The 21914-nt window shown below is 43.7% G+C and overlaps 1 protein-coding gene across 3 annotated transcripts; it reads right to left on the bottom strand.

The window, feature by feature from the left end:
- Positions 1 to 2514: 2514 nt before the first annotated feature.
- On the bottom strand, positions 2515 to 21798 carry MFSD11 (major facilitator superfamily domain containing 11). Of its 3 annotated transcripts, none has more exons than XM_036222353.1 (14): positions 21659 to 21798; positions 20925 to 21095; positions 20360 to 20415; positions 18701 to 18808; positions 18031 to 18110; positions 17813 to 17909; positions 16702 to 16760; positions 16054 to 16198; positions 14693 to 14733; positions 7654 to 7719; positions 6139 to 6264; positions 4732 to 4906; positions 3891 to 4026; positions 2515 to 3394 (listed from the first exon to the last, which is right to left on the bottom strand). In XM_036222353.1, the coding sequence occupies exons 2-14, from the start codon at positions 21018 to 21020 to the stop codon at positions 3230 to 3232; spliced, it is 1350 nt and encodes a 449-aa protein (XP_036078246.1). In that variant the 5' UTR covers positions 21021 to 21095; positions 21659 to 21798; the 3' UTR covers positions 2515 to 3229. The 3 variants fall into 3 exon arrangements, with proteins under 3 accessions (XP_036078246.1, XP_036078247.1, XP_036078245.1); XM_036222354.1 differs by lacking the exon at positions 21659 to 21798 and adding an exon at positions 21275 to 21350; XM_036222352.1 differs by lacking the exon at positions 21659 to 21798 and having other exon boundaries at positions 20925 to 21381.
- Between the last annotated feature and the right edge of the window lie 116 nt (positions 21799 to 21914).

Raw genomic sequence — 21914 nt, 5'->3', positions numbered from 1 at the left:
TTTGCTCGGCAGTTAGCAGCTGCAAAACATAAATGTAAAGCTTCTGAGAGACAAGGACGCCAGGGAGATTATAGTAACTATAGGCAGGGCCATTCCCACTGTTTCAAGCGCATTTTGGGTCCCAAGACTGAAACCAATCAAAGAAAGACCCTGTTGAAAGAGTTGCCCTTTGAGCCAACGTCTTGCTCCGTGATCTTTCTCGTAACCGAGTTTTGACTTCTCCAGAAGCGAGGGTCCAGGGACAGCAAATAGAATTGGCCACAGCGCAGACACCTCCTCGGTCAGCTAAAAGGTAATTGAGGGCTATTAACAATGTCTCCAAAAGTTAAGGGAAGGTCACTCCCATTTTAATTGATTCCTAACCAGGGAAGGAAGGCCCTGCTCAAGTTAGTGAACCCTGGGAAGCGAACCATGGAAAGCCCCCAGTTGGTCCTTTCTGGAACAGTTCTGGGCACAGTCAGATTATCTAGGAGGCACTACCCAGCGGTGTAGCAGCCCTCTGGGCGTTTGAAATGGTAACCACTACAGACAAGGACAATTCCTATTGGGGCACAGAGAAAACATTTGTGATTTGATAAAGGTTGCTCAAGGTTTGTCTGAGCTGAATCTCATGCCATATGCAATTGTCAATGAGAAAGCAGCATACCCATATTTACACACACACACACACACACACACACACACACACCAAGCCAAGACTTTTTCCTCACCTGCAGATACGACGGCAAGATTCTTTTACAGCATGGGGAAGATAAACATAAAAAATCAAACTCTTTATTTCATTGTCACATTTCATTTTTAACTCAAATCATGAGAATTTAAAAGATGAGCTCAACGTTAGCAGTCATCTGAAGAGTACGCCAAGAGAAGCGCTATTTAGAGACATAAAAACCGAGTTTAAAAAAAGAAACAACAAAACAACAAAAATGTGAGTACAGAACTGAGAGTGAACAACAGCACACGCAGGCGTGGCAGGCGGCCCAGGAGCCACCGCGCTCCACTCCGGTTCCCTTTCGAGAACAGTTCCCAGGAAGCCTCCAAGTGGCGATCAGGTGCGACCACTTCCCAGTGAAAGCACTCAGCGTCATTAACGGGGGCTGTTCACCTCTTCGCGCCCGCCGAGTTGTGCAGATGCACTATGAGCGAATGGAGCTCTAAGAGCCCGGGAGAATGCGTGATGCTGGGCAGTGGTGGACCCAGTTCCCATGTAAATGCAACACAGTTTAGGCCTGGTGAGGTAAGCAGCCAGTGTTGGACAGTCCCAAGAATCTATGACTCTGGGGTCTCCCTCCCTTGCCATCTCCTCTCTTGGGTGTGGGCCGGAACTTGTGATTTGCATCTAACAAAGAGAATGCAGCAGAAGCCACGGTTTTCACTTTCGGGATTGTTATAAAGGGCTGTGGCACTCTCACTGGCTTTCTTTAATCAAGATAGTTGCCATGTTGTGAGGTCCCCAGAGGACGGCTCCATGCAACGTGGAGCGGAGGGTGGCCCTCCACCAACAGCCACGAGAAACTAAGACCCTTAGCCCAACAGCCTGCGAGGAGCCGACTCCTGCCAACGACCCCTGAGTGAGCTGAGACGTGGGTCCACCCGCCTGACCACAGGCCTGTGACAGACCCTGAGCTGGAGACCCAGCTCAGCCACGTCAATTCCTGACCCACCAGAAAGTGTGAGACGACAAATGTGTGCGATTTCAAGCACATCAGTTTTGGGGCTACTTTGTTATATAATATGATAGGAAACTAATACTGGGGCAAACAATAATGAGCTTAAAGAGGTCGAATCGTGTGTTGTTTCCGTAACAGCATTCGCAAGTTACTGATATTTAGGATCGACTAAGCCAATCGAGTTTATCACAGCTTCAAAAAAAGAAAGCCAAACGTTACAGAGCAGAACAAGAGCCCGGTGCTCCAGCTCCACGCGAACGAAACGTCCAGAAACGTCCGTAAGGGTTCTGGCCCCGTGGGGTTTTCCGACTCCCTGCACTTGGCGTCGAGTCTGAAAATCACGCTCCACTGTTTCCTCAGATGTGTAAGCCAACCGCGAAGCTTCTAACTTTCCGGCAGACTCTTTATAAAAATAATGGGAAACCAAGTATTGCTGGTCCTCTTGGCTGAATTTACTTCACCCCAAATGTCTTCATTTGTACAGTTGAAAATCACATTTAAAAATGGGCTCTCTCATTCATAAGAAATGTCCAGAACAGGCAAATCCACAGAGAAGGCAGCAGCTGAGTGGCCATTAACGGGCACGGGAGGTTTTCGGGGGCGATGGAAATGTTCTGGAATTATCACGGTGATAGCTGTATGAATTTGTGAACACACTAAAAAAATCTAAAGTATATGTTCTAAGATGGTGAATTTTATGGTTTCTAAATTAAAAATTCTTTAAGCAAGCTCTTATGACGGAAAGTTAATCTTTCCATGGAGACATGCCCCAAAGTCACAGCGTGTCCCCAGATACGCGTACACAATGGCGTCACCTGCAGGACGTCACCTGCCGCCAGAGCTCTTTTTTTTTTTTTTTTTGCATCACATCTTTTAGGAAAATTACGAGGCAAATTCCTCCTCCAGTAAATAAATATGTTTGCTTTCTTAATGTGTTTTTTGCTCATTCACAAATTCCCGTTTTCAAGACGTAAGACATTTTTACGTCGTTTTACAATAGTTCATGTGTCAGTCCTTGCTATGAACTGCAAGGTAAGAAAACTTATCAAACCATACGTTTAAAGAGAAATAAAGCGCAAATCTTTTAAAATATAAGATCTGTTTCAGCATCTCATGATTTATTTAAATGTCATTTCCAGACACATAATGTGGAGTGCCATATGCTCCCTATTATTACATAGTAACACGTACTCAATACCCAGCAAGAAGCCTCACGTGACGCATGGCCTAGTGTTTTGAATGGAGGGAAGATCCTTCAAAGAAACAGGAGGGAGAGGAGAACATTTACATTCCAGAACATGATTATAAGGACTCGAGATAGATGATTTGAAAAGTATCTTTGAACGATTACGACCAACAGAACACATTTCCCTTATTCTGCTTGTTTTAAGTAGCTCGTGTCTGTAAACGTGAGTACCAAGTCCAGCGGACTCGGCACTCTTCATTCTTTGATTTTTTCCATACTGAATATCATCCCATATACTGTGAAAATGAAAGGCAGCTTCTCCGACCGAGCCCTGCCACTCAGCTGCTGTCTGACGAGGCGCCGGCGTCCGGGATCAAATACTTCGGTAGTCAGAGCCCCGGGCGACCATGGCGGCGGCTTCCCACTCCACGGCGAAGAACGAAATCGTTCCGAAGAACCCGAATATCACCATGACCAGGAGTTGCCAGTGGAGCAGAAGGTAGTTACTGTAGAAGAACGCCACGGCCGCACAAATGGACTGGGGACAAAGAAGACAAATCACAACGTGCCCACAGTGGCCCAGGCTCCCCGGTCAGCCCCCTGCGCCGTGACTGGCTGTGCCCTCGGCTCTTTCTGCATCCAGACGGCACTCGTGTGTCACTAGCTCACACTCACACGTGCACGACAAACGCGCAGCATAAAGTCCCGTCGAGAGCTAGTGACAATCAAGTAAGCCACAACCTGTCATTTAAAATAGCACATTGTGGGGAACCGGGCGTAAAACAATGTGCATACACGGTGACCACTACCAACGAACTCGACTCGGGCACCCAGGGAAGGGCGCCCCTCATCGGAGCCCAGGACGCCAGAGGGGAAACTCTAACACGAGGGCGGCGGGGTCACGCTGCTCACCGCGTCCAAATCTCATTGCAAATCCTTTGCAAGGAGGCCCCTGCCTTTCATTTAAGGGACGTTCAAAATCAAGGATGAAGCACTGAGGAAGAAAGGGCCCCGCGATCTGAAGACGACGCTACCTGGACGAACTTAAAGACGGCGAAGGCGGGCGCGCTGTCGGCGGCGTGGAGGAGCCCCAGGACGCTGAGCAGCTGCGTGTTGAAGCAGCTGTCTCCCAGCCCCAGCAGGAAGCTGCAGAGGATGGCGATCTCCTTGCTGCGGGAAATACATTCGGAGTGAGTGTGAACAACATTTGCTAGCGCCCATTTGGAATGTAAAAGCAGCCCACCCACGAAAGCATTTCACTTCCAAGTTGTCAACGCTACGAAACAAGAATAAATACTGGAACGGACAGCAAGAACCTCTGCTTGGCGGGGCGCTCACCCTCCGCCTCGCAAACGCCAACGCCGGGCGAGTAACCGTCGGGGCGGCCCTCAGGCTGTGGACCCAGACGGAAACACCCGCATCGCTAATGAATTTGAGAGTTGAGTGCAATAAAACAAAATCCTCCAGACTCATGGTGACGGCCGGGACAGGCCTGGCCGGCCCGCCCGGCTGACACACTGCCCCTTGCAACTCGCCGTTCTGTCTTGAGGCTCTAAGTCCTAGAGATTTCATTGCTCACAAAAGCAGAGATACAAAACTCCAATCAGGTATTTCTGTGCTCCTCCATAGATCGAGAAAAAGATTTAATAGGAAGAAAGGTTAAAACCAACAATTACTGAAATAATGGGATTCTCTCCGGCTGCCTGTTTAAACTCATTCTGGCTCCATTCGCACTTGGCAGATGGCCTTATAAAGATAGCAGACTTTCAGAAATAAAAAAAAAAAAAAAAAAAAATGAGCTACTCCATTTTGAATATCCAGCCAACCTATCTCTCACCCGTCCTTAAATTACTAGAAAAATGGCAGTCACTGTACCTGGGTTTGATGTAAGCTCTGCTATCGGTTCCCTCAATGGGAGCGATAGGGGCGTCCCCAGGCATGTTGAGAAATATTAAATAAAAAGCTATAAAATGCACCACGATGCCCAACAGCACAACTGGATTTCTACCAAAACGATTATTCTTGCTCAGCAGGCCAAAGAGGCTTCCACCTGTAAAATCAATCAAGCGGAGAACAAAAAAATCCAAGATCGAGTTAATAAATTAAAATCACGATTTTCTGAAAAACAAATCAAATGGACAAACCTATAGCTAATTTAATAAACACACACACACACAAATATGCAAAATAACAAAGAACTATTAAAACAGAAGACAGTTTAAGTCAGACAGATTTCTCGGGAAGATGGAGCGACAGGGACTAGATCGCTAGATCGGCCCCTGCCTTAAAAAAAAAGGACAGAAAGTACGAAGCAATGGTTTTGAGGACACGGGCTTGTCAGGCAACGGAGGGCCATGGTCTCTGAGAGGCAGGAAGCGAAGGGGGTGAGCCCGGCGGCTGTCCCTGCGACATCTAAGGAGGGGCCTCAGCGAGGGACAAGAAGGCGAGGGGGGCCCCGACGCCTTCCTGACATGAGGAGACAGAGCTGGGCGTCTGGGGAGACCCGGCAGCTGGAGTTCCCAGAAAGGAGAGCTGCACAGGGGGACAATTCCGGAGACCTGTGGAGTGCTGATCAGCACGAAGCGTGAATCAATTAGCAGAGGTCCAGGAACGAGCTGTTAGCAGTATCGGTGCCCGGCCCTGGGCTGGCAATAGCGCCTGAACCACCAGCCAGACTGGAAATCTGACAGTTCATGGCACCGGGTGCACACAGCAGGGTCTTCCCTGAGGAGGGAGGAATAATCAGCCCCTGTCTGAGCACGGCTCCCGTCCCGCCCGACAAATTTTAGAAGGACGACCTGAAAGATTCACTGTTTCCAAGTAAATGAACTGTGTCCAAGAACAAAGCTCAGGAATGTGTGTAGGACAACAAAATCATCCAGCACCCGACAAGGTGAAGGTCACGACGGCTGGTGTCCGCAGTACTACCAGGCCCGCCAGGAAGCAGGAAAACAGGACCCACCATGAGGACAAAAACCAGTCAAACACAGAATTATCACGTGACCCAGCAATTCGCGTCCTTGGCATCTAGCTACCCAAGAGAAAGGAAACCCGATGGTCACATAAAAACTGTACACAGGTGTGCACAGTGGCGCTATTCATAACGCAAAAACTCAAACGTCCCTCAAACAGTGAATGAATAACGTGGGGTCTATCCACACAATGAAACGATATCGGCTAAGTGAAAGAGGCCAGACACGAGGGACCACTTACTGTGTGGTTCCCCTTAAAACTTCTATCACTACAAACGGACCGAATGCACAAACTTTTTTTCAAACCAACCTAAAATTTCTCCAATGCCGATAAAAATGCCAGAGAGTCCAATGAGGCTCTTCTCCTCTGTTCCGAATTTATTTACAGCACCAATACAGGTCCCATATACACCCGAGAAGAAGGTCAATTCCAGACCTGCAGAAAAAAATCAGACTGAATTACGCATTCGTATTCTCCCTTCCCTAGTTTTTCTTCCTGTCTAATAATATCTGAGCTATATACATAAAAAACAAACATATAAAACAAAATTCACTCAGGCTGAAATGTTACTCCCAAGCAGAGTGTAAGTTTACACTGCATAACTGATGAAATGAAATTAGCCACAAGACGGCAGTTATTGCATATTTCAGATAAAAATATACAACTTAAATAAGCAAAGACATCCTTATGTTAAAAATGGTCACTCTGTATAGACAGGATAGACATAATAATTAACATAAATCAATCATGATGAATAAGAAAGTGTTCATTATTGTTAATAGCTTTCAAATGGACTAGGAACGTATGTTTGGAAAACCAGTATGTACATACTATCGTGCCTTTAGCTTAAAGGCACGATAACATTTTAATTAAGCCCTTTTACCCAAGAAAAGAAATTTAAAAACTTAGGGTAAAAATTAGGGCAAATCAGTATAAGACCTGATTCCTTAATGCCAGAAACCTTAACCGAATTTTTAATGTTTAATAGGAGCATTTGAAATCTTGCTCCCTGGCATATTTTGTCAGTTTGGCTCAAATAAATTATGAAAATTAAAAAAAAAAAAAAAAAGATGTTTACTATTTATTCTACTTCTCCTAAAAAGGAGTTTATGCCTATGAGGCCTACAGAGACAAAAGTAATGATTGGCACATTACAGCGCTTTTTCAGAGGGAACAGATTCCCTCCTCATTCTTCAGACCTAAGGTGCTCCATCACACACCAATCACATGACCAGCGGTAAGGCACAGAGCTCATTCCTTTTTCATTAGAAATTATCTTAGCCCATACAAAAATTACAAAGATTTACTCATGGTTATTTTCCACAGTGCTCCACTTTTCCCTAAAATCATAAGCTCCTGTGCAGAACCCTCCCACCCTGAATTTGGGCTGGCCCCTAGATAGATGCCACCACGAAATGCAGGGGAAGTCACGCTGAGCCAGTGCCAGGCTAAGGTTTAAGATCTGCTTGTTTCTCCTTTTGCCCTTCTCCCGAGCCCACAGCCACTAAGACGTCTGGCTGTCCTGCTGGGTGGGGAGGGGAAATTACGTGGGAGGGCGTCCAGCAGCTGGGCCAAGATGACCTGGGGAGATAGAGACCCAGCCTGGCATCTGACCCCAGCACACGTGCTAAGGAAATGATTTTGGAAATTCCGGCCCCAGAGGCCCTCAGAGCCCACAATAGTCCCCCACTGAGACCATCAGAAACACCATTCAGCTGAGCCTAGTCGATACACAGAACTGTGAGAAATAACCAAGGGGTGCAGTGTGGGGGCCCTTATTGTCATGCACCTACAGAAAACCAAACCAGTAGTCAACCACATTACCTGTGTAAGCAGTTGTAATACTAAGAAGGAGCATCTCCTTGGTGACGCATAACTTAAGAGACTTTTCTGTAAAAAAAAAAAAAAAATTAGGAATACTTTACTAGATTTTAATTAATCCAGCAAAAATTCTAAAACATTATCCAACCAAAACAGCCCTTCGTCAATAATGCCAGTAAATAAATACACTGGGACAGAGATTAATGATTCAGATTAAAATGCTTAAAGTATGAACTAAATCTGCTCTATAAATAAAATGTTTATTTCTACTGCTTAAATACATTCAAGAGTCATGTTTTCTCCAACATGTTCTCTAGCTCTGATTAAACAAACATGAAATGGAGAAAAGAAATAGAATCAAACAAAAGAGCAAAACATTTCAAGATTTGATTAAGGGAGTCAATAGTTGGCAAAGTGCAAAGTTCCCTCAGGAATTATCACCGCGTTGCTTTAAGACTGGACTCAGAATCATCGGGACCCTTCTGCACACAGAGCAGCTGGCATGTCACCTCCTGAGAGTCTCGCTCTGGAGCTGCGGACTAAAACTTTACTCCTGCATGTTTGTTTACCATCGCTTTAAGGTTTGTTTGTTTGCTGCTCAATTTAGTTCAAATCTGCGATGGAAAATGTATTTCTAAAAACTGCGTACTTTAACTGTCTTTCTGAACGTGCTGACATTGCATAATTTAAGGTCACTAATCTAGTATCCTAAACTAACGGTGACTGGATCCAGATTTTAGTTCTTATTCAACTGCGGGCTATGAAACGGACGTAAGTGACCAAACCTCTGTTCTAAATCTCTCCATGTGCAAAAGAGGATACTTTTTTCTCTATTTTCACTGAAATACAGCCATGCTAAATACAATATTTCTAGCAATCACTTTCATGAACTTCAAGGAAAAAAATACATAATCAGTACAAAGTTTAAAACAATATTTTAATTAAAGAGTTACATTAGCCAAGCATGTTTATTTTGGAATAATCAGAAGATTTAGCTAACAAAAATAAATTTTAAAACATAACCTAATACTGTAATGGTGGATCCATGTCATTTGTCCAAACCCATAAGATGTATAACACAAGAGTGAGCCATAACGCATACTGCAGACTCCAGGTGATAATGACGGGGCTGGCGATCAGTGTAACAAACATACTGCTCTGGGTGTGGCGGGTCTAAACGAGAAACCTCTGTACCTTCCTCTCAATTTTGCTATGAACCTAAAACTGCTTTAGAAAATGAAGTCTATTTAAAACACATACACACATATACCACAATGTTTGCAGAAAGCAACAACCTGATCCTAAAATTCATATGGAAAATCAAGCAACCCACAATAGCCAAAACAATCTGGAAAAAAGAACAAAGTTGAAGGACTCACACCTTCCAATTTCAAACTAACAATATCGACACGGCAAGGTACTGCACTAAGGATAAACATATATCTAGAAATAAATTCTTATATTTACAGTCAGTTGGTTTTCAGCAAGAATGCTATCACAATTCAATGGGGGTAAAAATAGTCTTTTCAACAAATGGAGCTGGGACAACTGGATGTCCACATGTAAAAGAATGAAGTTGAACTCCTACCTCACAACACAGATAAAAGTAACTCCAAATGAATCACAGACCTCAATGTAAGAGCTAAAACTAAAATCCTAGAACAGCGGTTTCCACCGGTGTTCACCGGTGCTCCTACGAGAATCTAACGCCTGGTGACCTGAGGCGGGGCCGAGGCGGTGATGCTGGCGCTGGGGAGCGGCTGCAGATACAGACGAAGCTCGCCAGCTTGCCCGCTGCTCACCTCAAGCTGTGCGGCCTGGTTCCTAACGGACCAGTATGGTCCGTGGCCCGGGGGTTGGGGAACCCTTTCCTAGAAGAAAATATGGCGGCAAATCTTCGTGACCTGGGCGTAGCCTTCTTAGGACACCAAAAGCACAAGCAACAACAAAAAAATTAAACCTCATCGAAAATTAAAAACCTTTGTGCTTCTACAGTTACCATCAAGAAAATGAAAAGTCAACCCAAATAAGGGGTGGAAATATTTGCAAATAATATGTATGTGACTTTTATTGGGAATATATAAAGAACTCCTATAATTCAATAACAATTCAGTAACAAAAAGACAAATACAATTTAATAATAAAAAGATAAACAACCCAAGTGAAAAATGGGCAAAGATTTGAGTAAACGTTTCTCTAAAGAGAGAGACAGATGCAAATGGTTTATAAGCATACGAAAATATGTTCAACGCCGTTAGCCATTGGGGAAATGCAAATCGAAACCACAGACATCACCTCACACCTACTAGGATGGCGATGCCCAGACGGGCGGATGGTAACTCAAGAGCATGACGCAACTGGAACCCGCGCACACTGCTGGTGGGACCGCGACACAGGACGGCCCCTTCGGAAACAATCTGGTCGCTTCCCGAAGGGCGAAACGCAGAGATCCACGTGACCCAGCAACCCCACTACTCCTGGGTGTATATCCAAGAGAGCTGAAAACACGTCTCTATAAGAACTTGTAAACGAACATTCACAGCAGCATTACTCATGAGACCTAAAAACCAGAAACCACGGGAACTCGATGGCATGCTACGGCATGAACTCTGAGACCGTGATGCTGGGTAAAAGGAGGCCGTGGCAAAAGACCACGTGTTGTACGATTCCATTTACGAGAAACGTCCAGGACAGGCAAATCTAGTTATAAAACAGATTCGTGGATGTCTAGAGCTGGGGACGGGGGTTGAGGGGAGAGCGGGAAGTGACTGCTAAGGGACACAGGGATTCTTTGCGGGGAGATGAACAGGCTCTGAAGTTGGTTGTGGTGACAACTGCACGACTCTGCGAATATAATAAAAACCACTGAACTGTACCCAGTAAAGGGGTGAACTGCATAGTATGTGAATTCTATCCCAATAAAGCTATCCCAGTATGGGAAAAAACACATAATCTAACACCTTAATGGGTCTCCTTCTAGACTTTCTATGCTTTTTAAAAAGAAAAACAGATTCCACTATGTGTATACTATTTTATAATTTGTTTTCACATAATAGAGCGAATATTTTCTAACATTCCTAGTGATCACTTTAATGGCTAGATAATCTATTGTATAGATGTACTAATGCCTTGCAGTTAAACGTTTAAATTACTTCCAGTTTCTCACTAATACCCACATCTTAGTAGTCAAAACTTGACAAAGATTCTTAATTATTTCCTGAGGATAATCCTATTAGTGGAATCGCAGGGGCAAAGGTATAAACGTTTTAAGGCTTTTAATACTGATGACCATCCTTCAGAAAGTAATACAGTGCTGTAGTCTTATCAGCGGTGTGGTCTTATGTGTGTAAATACCTACCCTCCACAATACTGAGAATCATTTTTATCTTTTAAAATTTGATAGAAACCTTTAATTTGCATTTCTTATACTTACACTATAATAATGTTTATAATATTTATAAAATGTCTACTTTCTATAGAAGTGTTTGTGCTTTTCGTATTGGTTTATAACAGCTCTTTATCACATACTGAAAATATTTCCTTGCCATCTTAACTTCAGTGGATTGTTCTGAGAGACTGAAATTTTATATTTTAGGTAACCAAAGAACTTGGTTACCTGAAATATAAACCAAAGAATTTGTTTGACAGGCTTTTCTCTACCCAATTAATTTCTTTGATTACCTTTACGGTTTCATTTTTACATTTAATCCACCTGGAATTTTAGTATAAGACAGGAAGTACGAATCTATATATTTTTCTATGTAGTCAGCCATCTAACTTTGCTTATTTAAGAATTCTTATATTTTATTCCATATTTCCATATGGACGTGGACCTGACTTAGACTTGGTTCTCCTGCCCTTTCTATTCTAATGTTTTCAAATAAATTCACAATAGGTTTTAATATTTATTCGGGAAAGTCCTTCTTCTCCTCTTTAAAAATTATCTATTCTCAGACAGTAATTCTTTTTTTTTTTTCAGACATTTATTCATTCAGATGGATTATAGGACCATTTTATCAAGACCAAAAAACAAATTTTTTAAAAATTCACTGAAATTTTCTAGAATTGCATTAAACACGTACAATCAGTTGAGGAACTCAGTGCTTTTCATATAAGCCAGAACCTTTTCTGTACAACACCCGTCACAGCAGCAACCGAAGGACCGTCGGGAACAAACAGTAAGCGAAACACTGGCTCACAGACGAATTACGTGAAGTCGGGACATTCTTCTTCCTGTCCCTCTGCGCCTGTGGCTTCCGGCCACCCCACAACCGCACATCGCTCCCCAGGTGCCCAGGAACCATCGCCTGCTTCCCTACAGCACCTCACGTGCCCGACCTTTCCTGGCTGCTGCCTTCTCTCTCCCCAGCCACACCTGACAGTCCAACACCTACTGCTCCTGAACCCTACGGAGCAACCACCAAGCTCCGCAATGAAAGGCACGTGGCCCTCATCGTTCGTGCCTCCTTTTTCTCACTTTACAGAGAATTTGAGGCAAAGTCTGTGTAACCGCCTCGGAAGGGCATCTGGTTAAGAGCGATAGCCGGCCAGAACGCGGGGTCCAGCAATGCCGCAGGGAGGCTGCACGAACCACCCCGTCAGCCCGAAGGTCCTCAGCCTCCCTTTTCCTGACTCCGTGCTCACCAAATAAACCAATGTGGCTTTCCAGGCCCTCAGTAAGACGAAGGCAATGTCCATGAAAGGGCTTAAAAAATGTTAAATGCCGTCATAAATGGCTACACTGCAATTTCTGCGAGTTTGTTTAGCTTGAGTCTTATCCTTCTAGGGACTTCTGACAAATACATTTCTAGACCTGCAAAGTGGAAAGCTAGACCTTTGACTGCGGTGACCTGCCGCCTTGCTGGGGGACATTTGTGCTACATCCTTTTAAATGGTAAGGTGTAGCCCAATTTATAATTATGAATGTATTCCTGAGATGTAAGAAGTGCACATAATAAAAACCTGACTAACAGCCTTAACAGTGATAGGCCATGTATGCGAAGCTCAAACGACCACACCCACAGGCCCTTCCTAAAAAAAAGCCTACAGGAACAACCAAGAATACTTTATCCAGCAAAGCTAACATTTAGAGTCGAAGGATAGATAAAGAGCTTCCCAGACAAAAATAAGCTAAAGAGATTTATCAACACCAAGCCAATATTACAGGAAATGTTGGAGGGACTACTTTAAGAAGAAAAAACATATATCAAAAACAGGAATAAAGAATGACAATAACTACATTCTTATCAACGAGTACCTCAAATTAAAAAGAATTAAGTGCTCCGACCAAAAGATAGAGTGGCTGAATGAATAAGAAAACAAGACCCCTACATATGCTGCCTACGAGAGACTCATTCAGATTAAAAGACGCAGACCGAAGGGGGGGATGGAAACAGACATCGCTTTGATGGCTCTAGAGGGTCTTGCGCTGAATGGAATGGGTCGGATAGAGAAAGACAAATCCCGCGTGATTTCATGTACATGTGGAATCTAAAGAACAAAATCAATGACAACAACAAAAGTGGAAATAAACTCACAGGTACAGAGAATATTTAGAGGGATTCTAGATGGGAGGGGGTTTGGGGACCAAAAAAAAGAGGCAGAGGGATTGAGAGGTACAAATGGATAGTTGCAGAACAGACATGGAGGTGTAGAGAGTAGCATGGGGAAGGTGGTTAATAATGTTCTAATAAATACGTGAGGGCGAAGAGGGCACTAGATTTAGTGGGGTGATCACTTTGCGAGTTATGTGGATCTCTGATCACTACACTGTACAACTGAAACCAGTATGTTATTGTATGCAAACTATGACTGAAAAACTCATTGAATTGTACAATGTAAATACGTGCAACTAACTGTCTATTACATTTCAGTAAAAATGGAAGAAAAAAAAGAAGTAGAATTGATAGTTATAAAATAGCCACGAGGATGTCAAGTACAGCAGAGAGAATGTAGTTAACGATATTATAATACCTACGTATGGTGCCAGGTCACTACTGGCTCTATCAGGGGGTCACTTTGCAAATTACACAAATGTCTAAACATCATGCTGTATACCTGAAAATAATGTAATACTGAATATCAACTGTAATCAAAAACTAAAAATTAAAAAAGTGGGGGAAAACAAGAGGCCACAGGAATTCCTGGCTACAGTTGGTGTGCTTTGTGTCATCCGACCCAGGCCACAGCTGATGAGATCAGGAATGCGCACCCTAGCCCCAAACGGCTGACGGGCTAGCTGGAAGTACGCGACCACACGACCCAGCGGCCTCCAGGGGCTTCGCTGAGAGGCTGTGGCCCCAACAGGCGGCTCCCTGCGAGCCAGCAACTACTTCAGTCAGACTCTCCCCCTAGGGCGACAAAGAGGCTGAGAGCTGTAGGCAGAAGCAAAGACCTGACTCGTGTCCAGCCCCCTCAGAATCAAAGCCGTGGTCTCCTGTTTGTGAAGGAACCCCAAGATGGTCATTATGGGACTCGCTGGCTCTGTCCACAATTTGGGATGGAATCCCAGCTCAGTCAGTGCTGGCTATTTGGCTCTGGGTAAACAATTCCTCTACATTTCAGCTTTTTCGATAAAATGGAGATAATGACAGCTTACAGCTACAGGTTACATCATACGTGTTATGTGATACTCAAAGAATTGTCGTGAGAATAAAATAAAGTAAAACACATCAAAAGCCTTAGCCAGGAAGAACCGTCGACAGACGAGCACAACTGTCCCCACAAACTCCCGCTCTGTTCTGGGGACCCGTGAGCGATGAAGAAACAGTCTGTGTGTCGTCGCCTTCTCAAGTAAACGCTCAACTCTCGAGTCCCCTGCAGCCCCCTCCCGCCTCCCTCACGTGGCCGCCCCGCAGCGCTGGGTCACGCCCGCCCTCACATGCCCGTGTTACAGAGGTATGACTGAGAAGACTCCCGTAGCTCAGAGCAGCAGGCCCGGACAAACAACAATACTGGGGTATCGTCACTCCACAGCCACTGGGCCAGGCGGAAAGGCAAACGCTCCAGCTGACCCTGCACGTCAGATAGAGAAAATACTTACTAAACGCATCTATTGCCTTTGTCATGTTGTTCTGGGCAGGCCTGATAAAATAGAAAGAAAAAAAAAGGTTTTTCCCCCGAAAATTAAAGAGAGAACAAAAATACTACCGCATTTTCATTGGCATTTGTAAAAGTGCTGCCACCCTGTGTGGCCTGGCAAATATTTCTAGTGCCCTTCGAATGACCCTTGCTCCCAGGTGTCCCGTCAGGACCCCTGTCCTGGCTTCAGGGGCTGAGGTTAAAGTGCCGTGTGGTGACTCTGTTAACAAGGGGGCACGATTCTTTCACACAAAATCTGTCGCGCACCTTCAGGCCTTTTTCAGATATGGCTGCTCAGGAGGCACAGAAATCTCTGCCCTGCTACTTTCGCCCTGACAAAACCATTGGTGACGACTCACTTTTCCACCGCTCCCATCATGTAAAGAGTAAATTCTCCAGTGTTAAAACTCTTTGTGAGCGATACCATCGCCTGCGGTCCAGAGTTGGGCGCGGTATTGTCTTTCGGTTTAAAATGTGGGCTTTGGAGTCTGAGGCCTGCTTTGTCACTTATTAATTGCATGGTTTTAGATGAATTATTTTATTTCTCTAAGTTTCATTGCCTCATTTGCAGAGTAGGGACATTACCCCTTACTTGTGAGAATTAATTTAAGCATAGTTGCTTATTATGATTATGGTAAGGAAGTTTTTTAAAAATTACATTTCTTAGACTACCAGCCAATCGGGTCATACCTACTTCTCCTTTATGTTTAAATGACGTTGTTTACCAAAAGAAACAAACAAATCTACCAGAGATCTACTTGACTCCCATAAATTACTCACACACAAAAAAGGAAGTTATGTCCTAACAACAGGAAAACATTCTTCCTCACCATGAAAACCCGTGCCCTCCCTGGGAACAAGTACTATTTAGACTCCACCTCGCTGACAGCAGCCTCCTCGTCTTGTACTTAGATAGGACTGGATGTAGGATCCTAATATTTTACACTTCAGGCCCCAAACAAGGAGGAACTGATTTATCCTCTACAGACTGTTAAAATACAGTGGATTCAGCTAGCACTCACACGCACATCGCTCCCAACTCAGTTCCGTGAGATATCACAGGAAGCCATCCTAGTCCACGAATTCTAATAAGCCCCGCCCCCAGGTCCTGCAGGTATGCCCCCCCATGGCTACCTGCCCCGCTTCCGTCTACCTCCACCGCCCCCAGCTCCCTTTTATCACCTCTCCCTTATGTCAAAACTTTACCCTTATGTCTGGCCAATATCGGGCAGCGGTTAGGGCTATAACAAGATCGGTAATCTCTAGACTGCATCTACTCTAAATACACTTTCGAATAAAAAGGACCCGTTTCCCATGTCTTACTCGCTGACATCTAGGTCCTGGTCATCAGAAGACTCATCTTCTCCCAGGACGGTTTCAGGATCCGGTTTCCGAATGAGAAAGAAAAGAACTGTCCCCACGAGGCTAATCACCGTCAGGGCAATAAACACTGTTCTTCGGTCGCTCTCTGGGGAGAGAGGAAGATAACACTGACCGCACAAACAACTGCAGAGTTAGCACGATGTTTGCTGATAACCGTCAAAACGCTTCATTCAATTTTCACTTTATTGTATCAGTAAAAACCTAGGACAGGAGATAAACAGAGTATCTCCACCTGTCTTCGGGTTAGAGAAATACCAATGAGCCAAGAGAAAAACACAAGAACTTAATCATATTCTTTTAATCAAAGCAGCACACAAACAAAACAATCGAGTTCAAAAGCCTGACAACTCACGTGTATCTCATTCACAGCAAAACCACCTCCCGCATCTCGAGATGCTACTTGAAGCTCAGTCAATAACTCTAATCTTAGCTTAATAATATAATCCAGAGGGAAGAGTTACTAAAATCTGAGAACGTTAAATACCAAAGTTCATCAGAACCATCTCAACAAAGCGATAATGGGTATTTTTGTAGAACTGCTGTTATGCTTTGCACATATCTGAATAAAGCAAAATAAATAAAACAAACCTGATATTTGAGTTTTCCCTTGCCACGCAAAATATATGTAGAGATTTCCAAAGAACAAGCTGTGGGGAAAAGGAAGAAGAGACTGTTGGGAAATTATTTTCATATTTAGTTTTTAAACAATTTTTCCATTACTTGTTGAAAAGAGAGAAAGATGGAGGCACATATAATTTCAAAAGTACTAACCCACCCTAAATCATTTAAAAGCAACAGCTGCACCCTGACTCTTTCTAAAACCTTAACTGACCCAGATGGAGTTCAGTCTCCCTTCACGTGACAGTAACCTGATTCAGAACCGCCCTTCAAAGAAGTCTTGACTCACTCTGAGCATGTGATTTATTATTGGAACTCTGGAAATGACTCCTGAGAAACAAGCTTATGTTAATTCTAAGATCCTATATTTTAAAAAAAATCTTAAAAAAAAAAAAAGTCCATGGTTTAGTCACCTGCAGCTAATCAGATATTTTATTTTGCACACTTTCCTAGAGAAGAATCATTTACCTATGGTCCAGGTTTCTTAATATGCAACCCCTTAAAACTAAACATTTGCATTTGTTAAGCCTTATCAATGCCAAAGGTTTAGACAGGATCCCTGAGGGCAGATCCTCAGGACGAATTTCATGACAGGATGATGTTGGTTTTTACTTAGAAAATACATAACATGCTCTATTGTTCGCTGTTGACAGAGTTAATCTCACTGTTATATATAAATAAATAGCTACCAGGTAGTGCAGGTAGGTCAGAAGGATGTGGCCTCTGGGATCCAGACGATGATGGTTTAAATCCAATCAGTTACTTAACTTTTAAGCCTCTGCTTTCTCATCTGTGGCTTTTCTCATCTCATAAATTTGTGAAAATTACTGAAATTAAGTAATGAACCCAGTGGTCCCTGAAGTATAGTCAATGCTAAATATACTGTAGTTAATACTATTTTCTATTTACTAATCATAAGTTCTAATGCATTTGAGGCAGATCCATGCATTTTAAGTAATTCTATGAAATTTTAAACCTATATCATATGCAGCTAGGAACTTCAATCATGTAACATAGAAGATCTGAGTTCTCAATAAAAAACAAAAAATAAATAAAGATTGGGCTCCAAAAGGATCATTACCTGGATTGTAAGAGTGCCCAGAAAATTCCACTGTTTCTCCCAATAGTGTGCTCGTCTGAATTCACCGTCAGGCAGTTTCCTTGTGCTGTCCAAAGTACTAAAATGCAAACCCGAAGGTGAGCAGGGGAACGGAATCGTCAGCTTCGCGTACGGAACACGTCAGCGATACTCTTAGACAAGCCCCAGGAAGTGAAGAAAATGAACATCGAAGTGCTTACCGGCAGCTGCAATTCCAATGAAAACGGAGGCTGTGTAGAAGGCCCATGGGAAAGGCTGGATAAAAACGGCAATGTACATGCTAAAATATAACAGGTCAACGTATTATAGTCAAACGATACCTGAAACAGAATGCCGATTATGCCTTCTAGGAATCAATTCTGAGGATTCTCTTTTAAAATTCAACCTGTGAAGGACTTCTCTAGTGTTGAAAACAAACAAACATGACCTACTCATTTCTCAATTTATTATTTCAAATTTGTAAAACCAACGACACTGAATGAGGGTTTGCAACTGGCCTTTGCCAACTGCTCAGCACATGACGGGACTGTGGTTCCAGAGCCCAGAGGAAAAGCTCAGTTATTTCATCTGAATTGCTGTCAGTTGACTTGATATAAAATAAGATTATTTCGGAGGAAGTTCCTTTCAATTCTCATGGAAAAACATTCTGGGATACTATTTTTATCAATAAGAAAACAAAAACAAATATACACACAGCTCACCACACTAAAACTATATGGTATCCCTGAGCATCAAGTCGGCAGCCAAATCCCAAAATATCGCCCATATTCTACTCGATACAAGTGGACAAGCGCCCGTTAGGTTACTAGGTGCCTGAAAGATGCTGATGGCGTTCTAAGTAAATGTGTGAAAGAAAACTACACTACTCACCTGTAAAACAAGCCACTGGCAAACATCGAGAGCTGAGGTCCTACGATAGCAACCACGGATGGCGTAATGAGATTTGAAGCGGAGAACACTCCATAAATAATCGCCATGCTGTACACATAACACACACAAAAACAGAACTCGTGAAAGCACTCTCAAAAGTTCAGTTTTTCACATCTACTTAGTCTACAGATTTTTTTTTGCAATAAGCGTTCATATTCTTTAGTCAGAATTTATGAGTTATACCCTTAAACTGAATGACATATTAAAGTTTTTATTTGTATAAATATTGAAGTCTCATTAAATGTTTCTTTCAGTTGCCTTGGACAATAAGGTTTTTTAGGTACTGGTAAATTATCATAACAGCTAACATATAACATGTAACAGGAGCTGTGCCAAGTACTTTATACATATTTCCTTTTTAAATCCTAACAGCTCTGTGGAGAAGACACTGTTATTATCCTCACTTTACAGAAAAGAAAAAACTGAAACGTAGAGGGGCTAACTAACCTGCCAAAAGTTCAGCTGGCTAGCTGGTGAATGGGGGAGCCGGGATTTCATACCCCGTAATGTGACTCCCAGATTAGTCAACCAGTCTGCTCTACAAACTTAGCCTACGACTCCTGGCAACTGGATGGCGACTTCGCTACTATAAATAACAAGCACAGAGTTATAACTTGTTTCAGCCAGAATTTATTTAACTCAACCTGGTGGTCTCATTGGATATTAAGCTACTACAGACCCAGCCCTACCTAGTACATGTCTTGTGACAAAGTGTGACTAAAACCATTTTGAAGGATCTGAATGCATTTACTACTTATAAAGCCAAAGTAAATTACTCTTCAGCTTTTATAAATGTCTCAAATACCAAATGTTCTTCCATTTGCTCTTTAGAACATGAAAAGAAAGCAGAACAAAAAATTACAGTATTATTAATCATTTAGAAAAAGGGCCATTAACATCCCTTCGCTCTCAGATATCATATACAAGGTCAGGCTTAGGACAGGTAACAAAGAACCAAAAAAGACTTTGGCCGGTGGGGGTGGGAGGGACTGACACCCGGGACAGGTATTGGCCGCAATCTAATAACTCACTGTGGAGAAATTTAGAAACCTATTTGTGCTCAGACACACGTACATATTACATTCCCAGTTCTAGTCACAGTGTACTAGTGACTTACAAAGGTCTTTGCACTTCGGTTTCTCCACTGTGCAAAATTGGGACTAAACACCCTAAAAAAAATCTAAAAGCTCCTGGTGACAATATATTAATCATTGTGAAATTACAAAAACAGGAAGACCAAATGTTTCGGGAATAAAATAAAATATGCTCTGTTTAAGATTGGGAAGATAAAATATGACAATACTCGGGGGCTTATTAAATGCCAGGTACTGTGCCTTATCTGAGCAGGGAAACTGAGCTCACAGAAGCAATTTGCCTCTGATAATGCAATTAAGTTGTGAAGCCAGGATTTCAAACCCAGTGCCAATTCTACATGAAACCTAAACTCATCACCTTTAAACTATTATGTCTCCCAGTCTAGATACAGAGAAGAAAAACAGCAATCACTACTAATTCAATCACAGTATTTTATTGCCGATGATTTTGATGGGATTTAAGCAACCACTTTAATGTATAAAGTAAAACTAAACAGTACAATACCTGGTATATCCACTGCCATGAAAATCTGTGCTATTTAAGCTCCTGATGACAGTTTGCTGTGTGGAAGATAAAACTAATCAACAAAATGAAACGTTTTGCAATCTCCCTCCCCCTGAAAAGTCTCCAAGTGCTAAGAATAAAGTAAAAATTCAAGACGCTCAATACTTAATACTAAATTCGACTATAAAAGAAAAAGGATTGTAAAACGGGAGAAGACAAACCAATGACAGGGAAGTCGGAGGCGGGGAAGGGGTACTTGCTAAAACTACGCCTTAGGTTTTATTTCTTTAACTCTCCAAGTACAATGTGGACCTTAACACATAAAATATAAAATAACTAGGTCAACATACGAACCCTAATCAGAAATAAGCAGCAATGTTTCAAAGCCCGTATATTAAGAAACGTCTGATACATGAAATCGAACAATCATAAAAAACGAGGAAGCGACGTGGGAAAATAAAGGGCGCAATTTAAGCGCGCTGTTAGATATAATTAACGTTTATTATCATTTTTGGGCTGCATTAAGGTAGGCACTTCGAAGGAGCGACAACAGACCCCAACTCACCGCCACATTTCCACAAGTTTGAAAGGCGGTGAACATAAACATAAAGGCAATTCCTAAAATAATGATGTTGAAAAGCTTTTTAGACTCCGGGGACATTTTGGCTCAACTCTGCTGGAGATCAGCCGCAGCCCAGGGTAGTCAGCTCTCCTCGGGGCCAACCCACTGACAATCCTGGGGAAAGAGATGAGATGGTGAGAGGACGCAGATCCAGGAGCAGGGCAGCCAAGCTGTCAACTTGCAGTTCTTGTGTCCGAATCCCGGGCTTAGGGTGAAGTTCTCCCCGCGGGCACGGTCAGGACATTCCTAAGATACGATCCGAGCAGGGAAGCGCCCAACACCCAGAGACGTGCCAAGAACGTTGCTGTCCCAGGTTGAGGAGCCCACGAGGGGATTAGGGACCAAGGGCGAGGAGCAGCGGCCGGCACGGCCCCGCCCGCCCGCCGGGCCCTGACTCAACGCAGGTCAGGCGACTCGGTCACCTGACCGCAGCCGCGGCGACGGCCGCTCAGCCCGCTGGGAAGTGTAGTCCCCGGCGGCCCGGCACGCGCAGGCGTGGCGCGAGGCCTCCTTCGCCTCCCCAGGATGGGAGAGGGGCCGAGCCCGCGGGGGCCGACGAGGGGGGACTGAAACCGGAACCCAGCGAAAAAGTGGGAAATTCCGAAAAGGGACCTAAGGCAGCTAGAGACACAGAGAGGCAAATAAAGGAATGGGAACTCCTTCTGACAGATGCAGACCTGAGGTCCGAGCTGTAAAGCTGCACGGAACCGAAAGACTGACATAGAAAAGAAGGCGGAGCCCAGAGGGGAGCACCTCCTCTTCCGCCTGCCCAAGAGCGCCCAGCCAGAAAGAGCGTTTCGCGGGCTTTCCAACTGCCCGCAGATTCTGCTTCCCCCTCCCAGCAGTAGTGACTTCGCGCTTTTTGGCCCGCCCGCCGGGTTCTGCGCAGGCGCGTTGGACAGGGGCGGGACGCGCGGCAGAGACGTTGCGAGG

Source organism: Rousettus aegyptiacus, unplaced genomic scaffold (genome assembly GCF_014176215.1).
Source record: "Rousettus aegyptiacus isolate mRouAeg1 unplaced genomic scaffold, mRouAeg1.p scaffold_m13_p_6, whole genome shotgun sequence".
Lineage (NCBI taxonomy): Eukaryota > Metazoa > Chordata > Mammalia > Chiroptera > Pteropodidae > Rousettus > Rousettus aegyptiacus.
This window is presented reverse-complemented; position numbering and strand designations above follow the sequence as displayed.

Coding starts and splice junctions, on each gene's coding strand:
- MFSD11 (XM_036222353.1), bottom strand. CDS start 21,020: ATGTCCCCGGAGTCTAAAAAGCTTTTCAACATCATTATTTTAGGAATT. Junction 18,809..20,359: donor CATGGCAGTGGATATACCAG/GTATTGTACTGT, acceptor TTATGTGTACAG/CATGGCGATTATTTATGGAG. Junction 7,720..14,692: donor AAAGGCAATAGATGCGTTTA/GTAAGTATTTTC, acceptor TTTTTTTTACAG/AAAAGTCTCTTAAGTTATGC.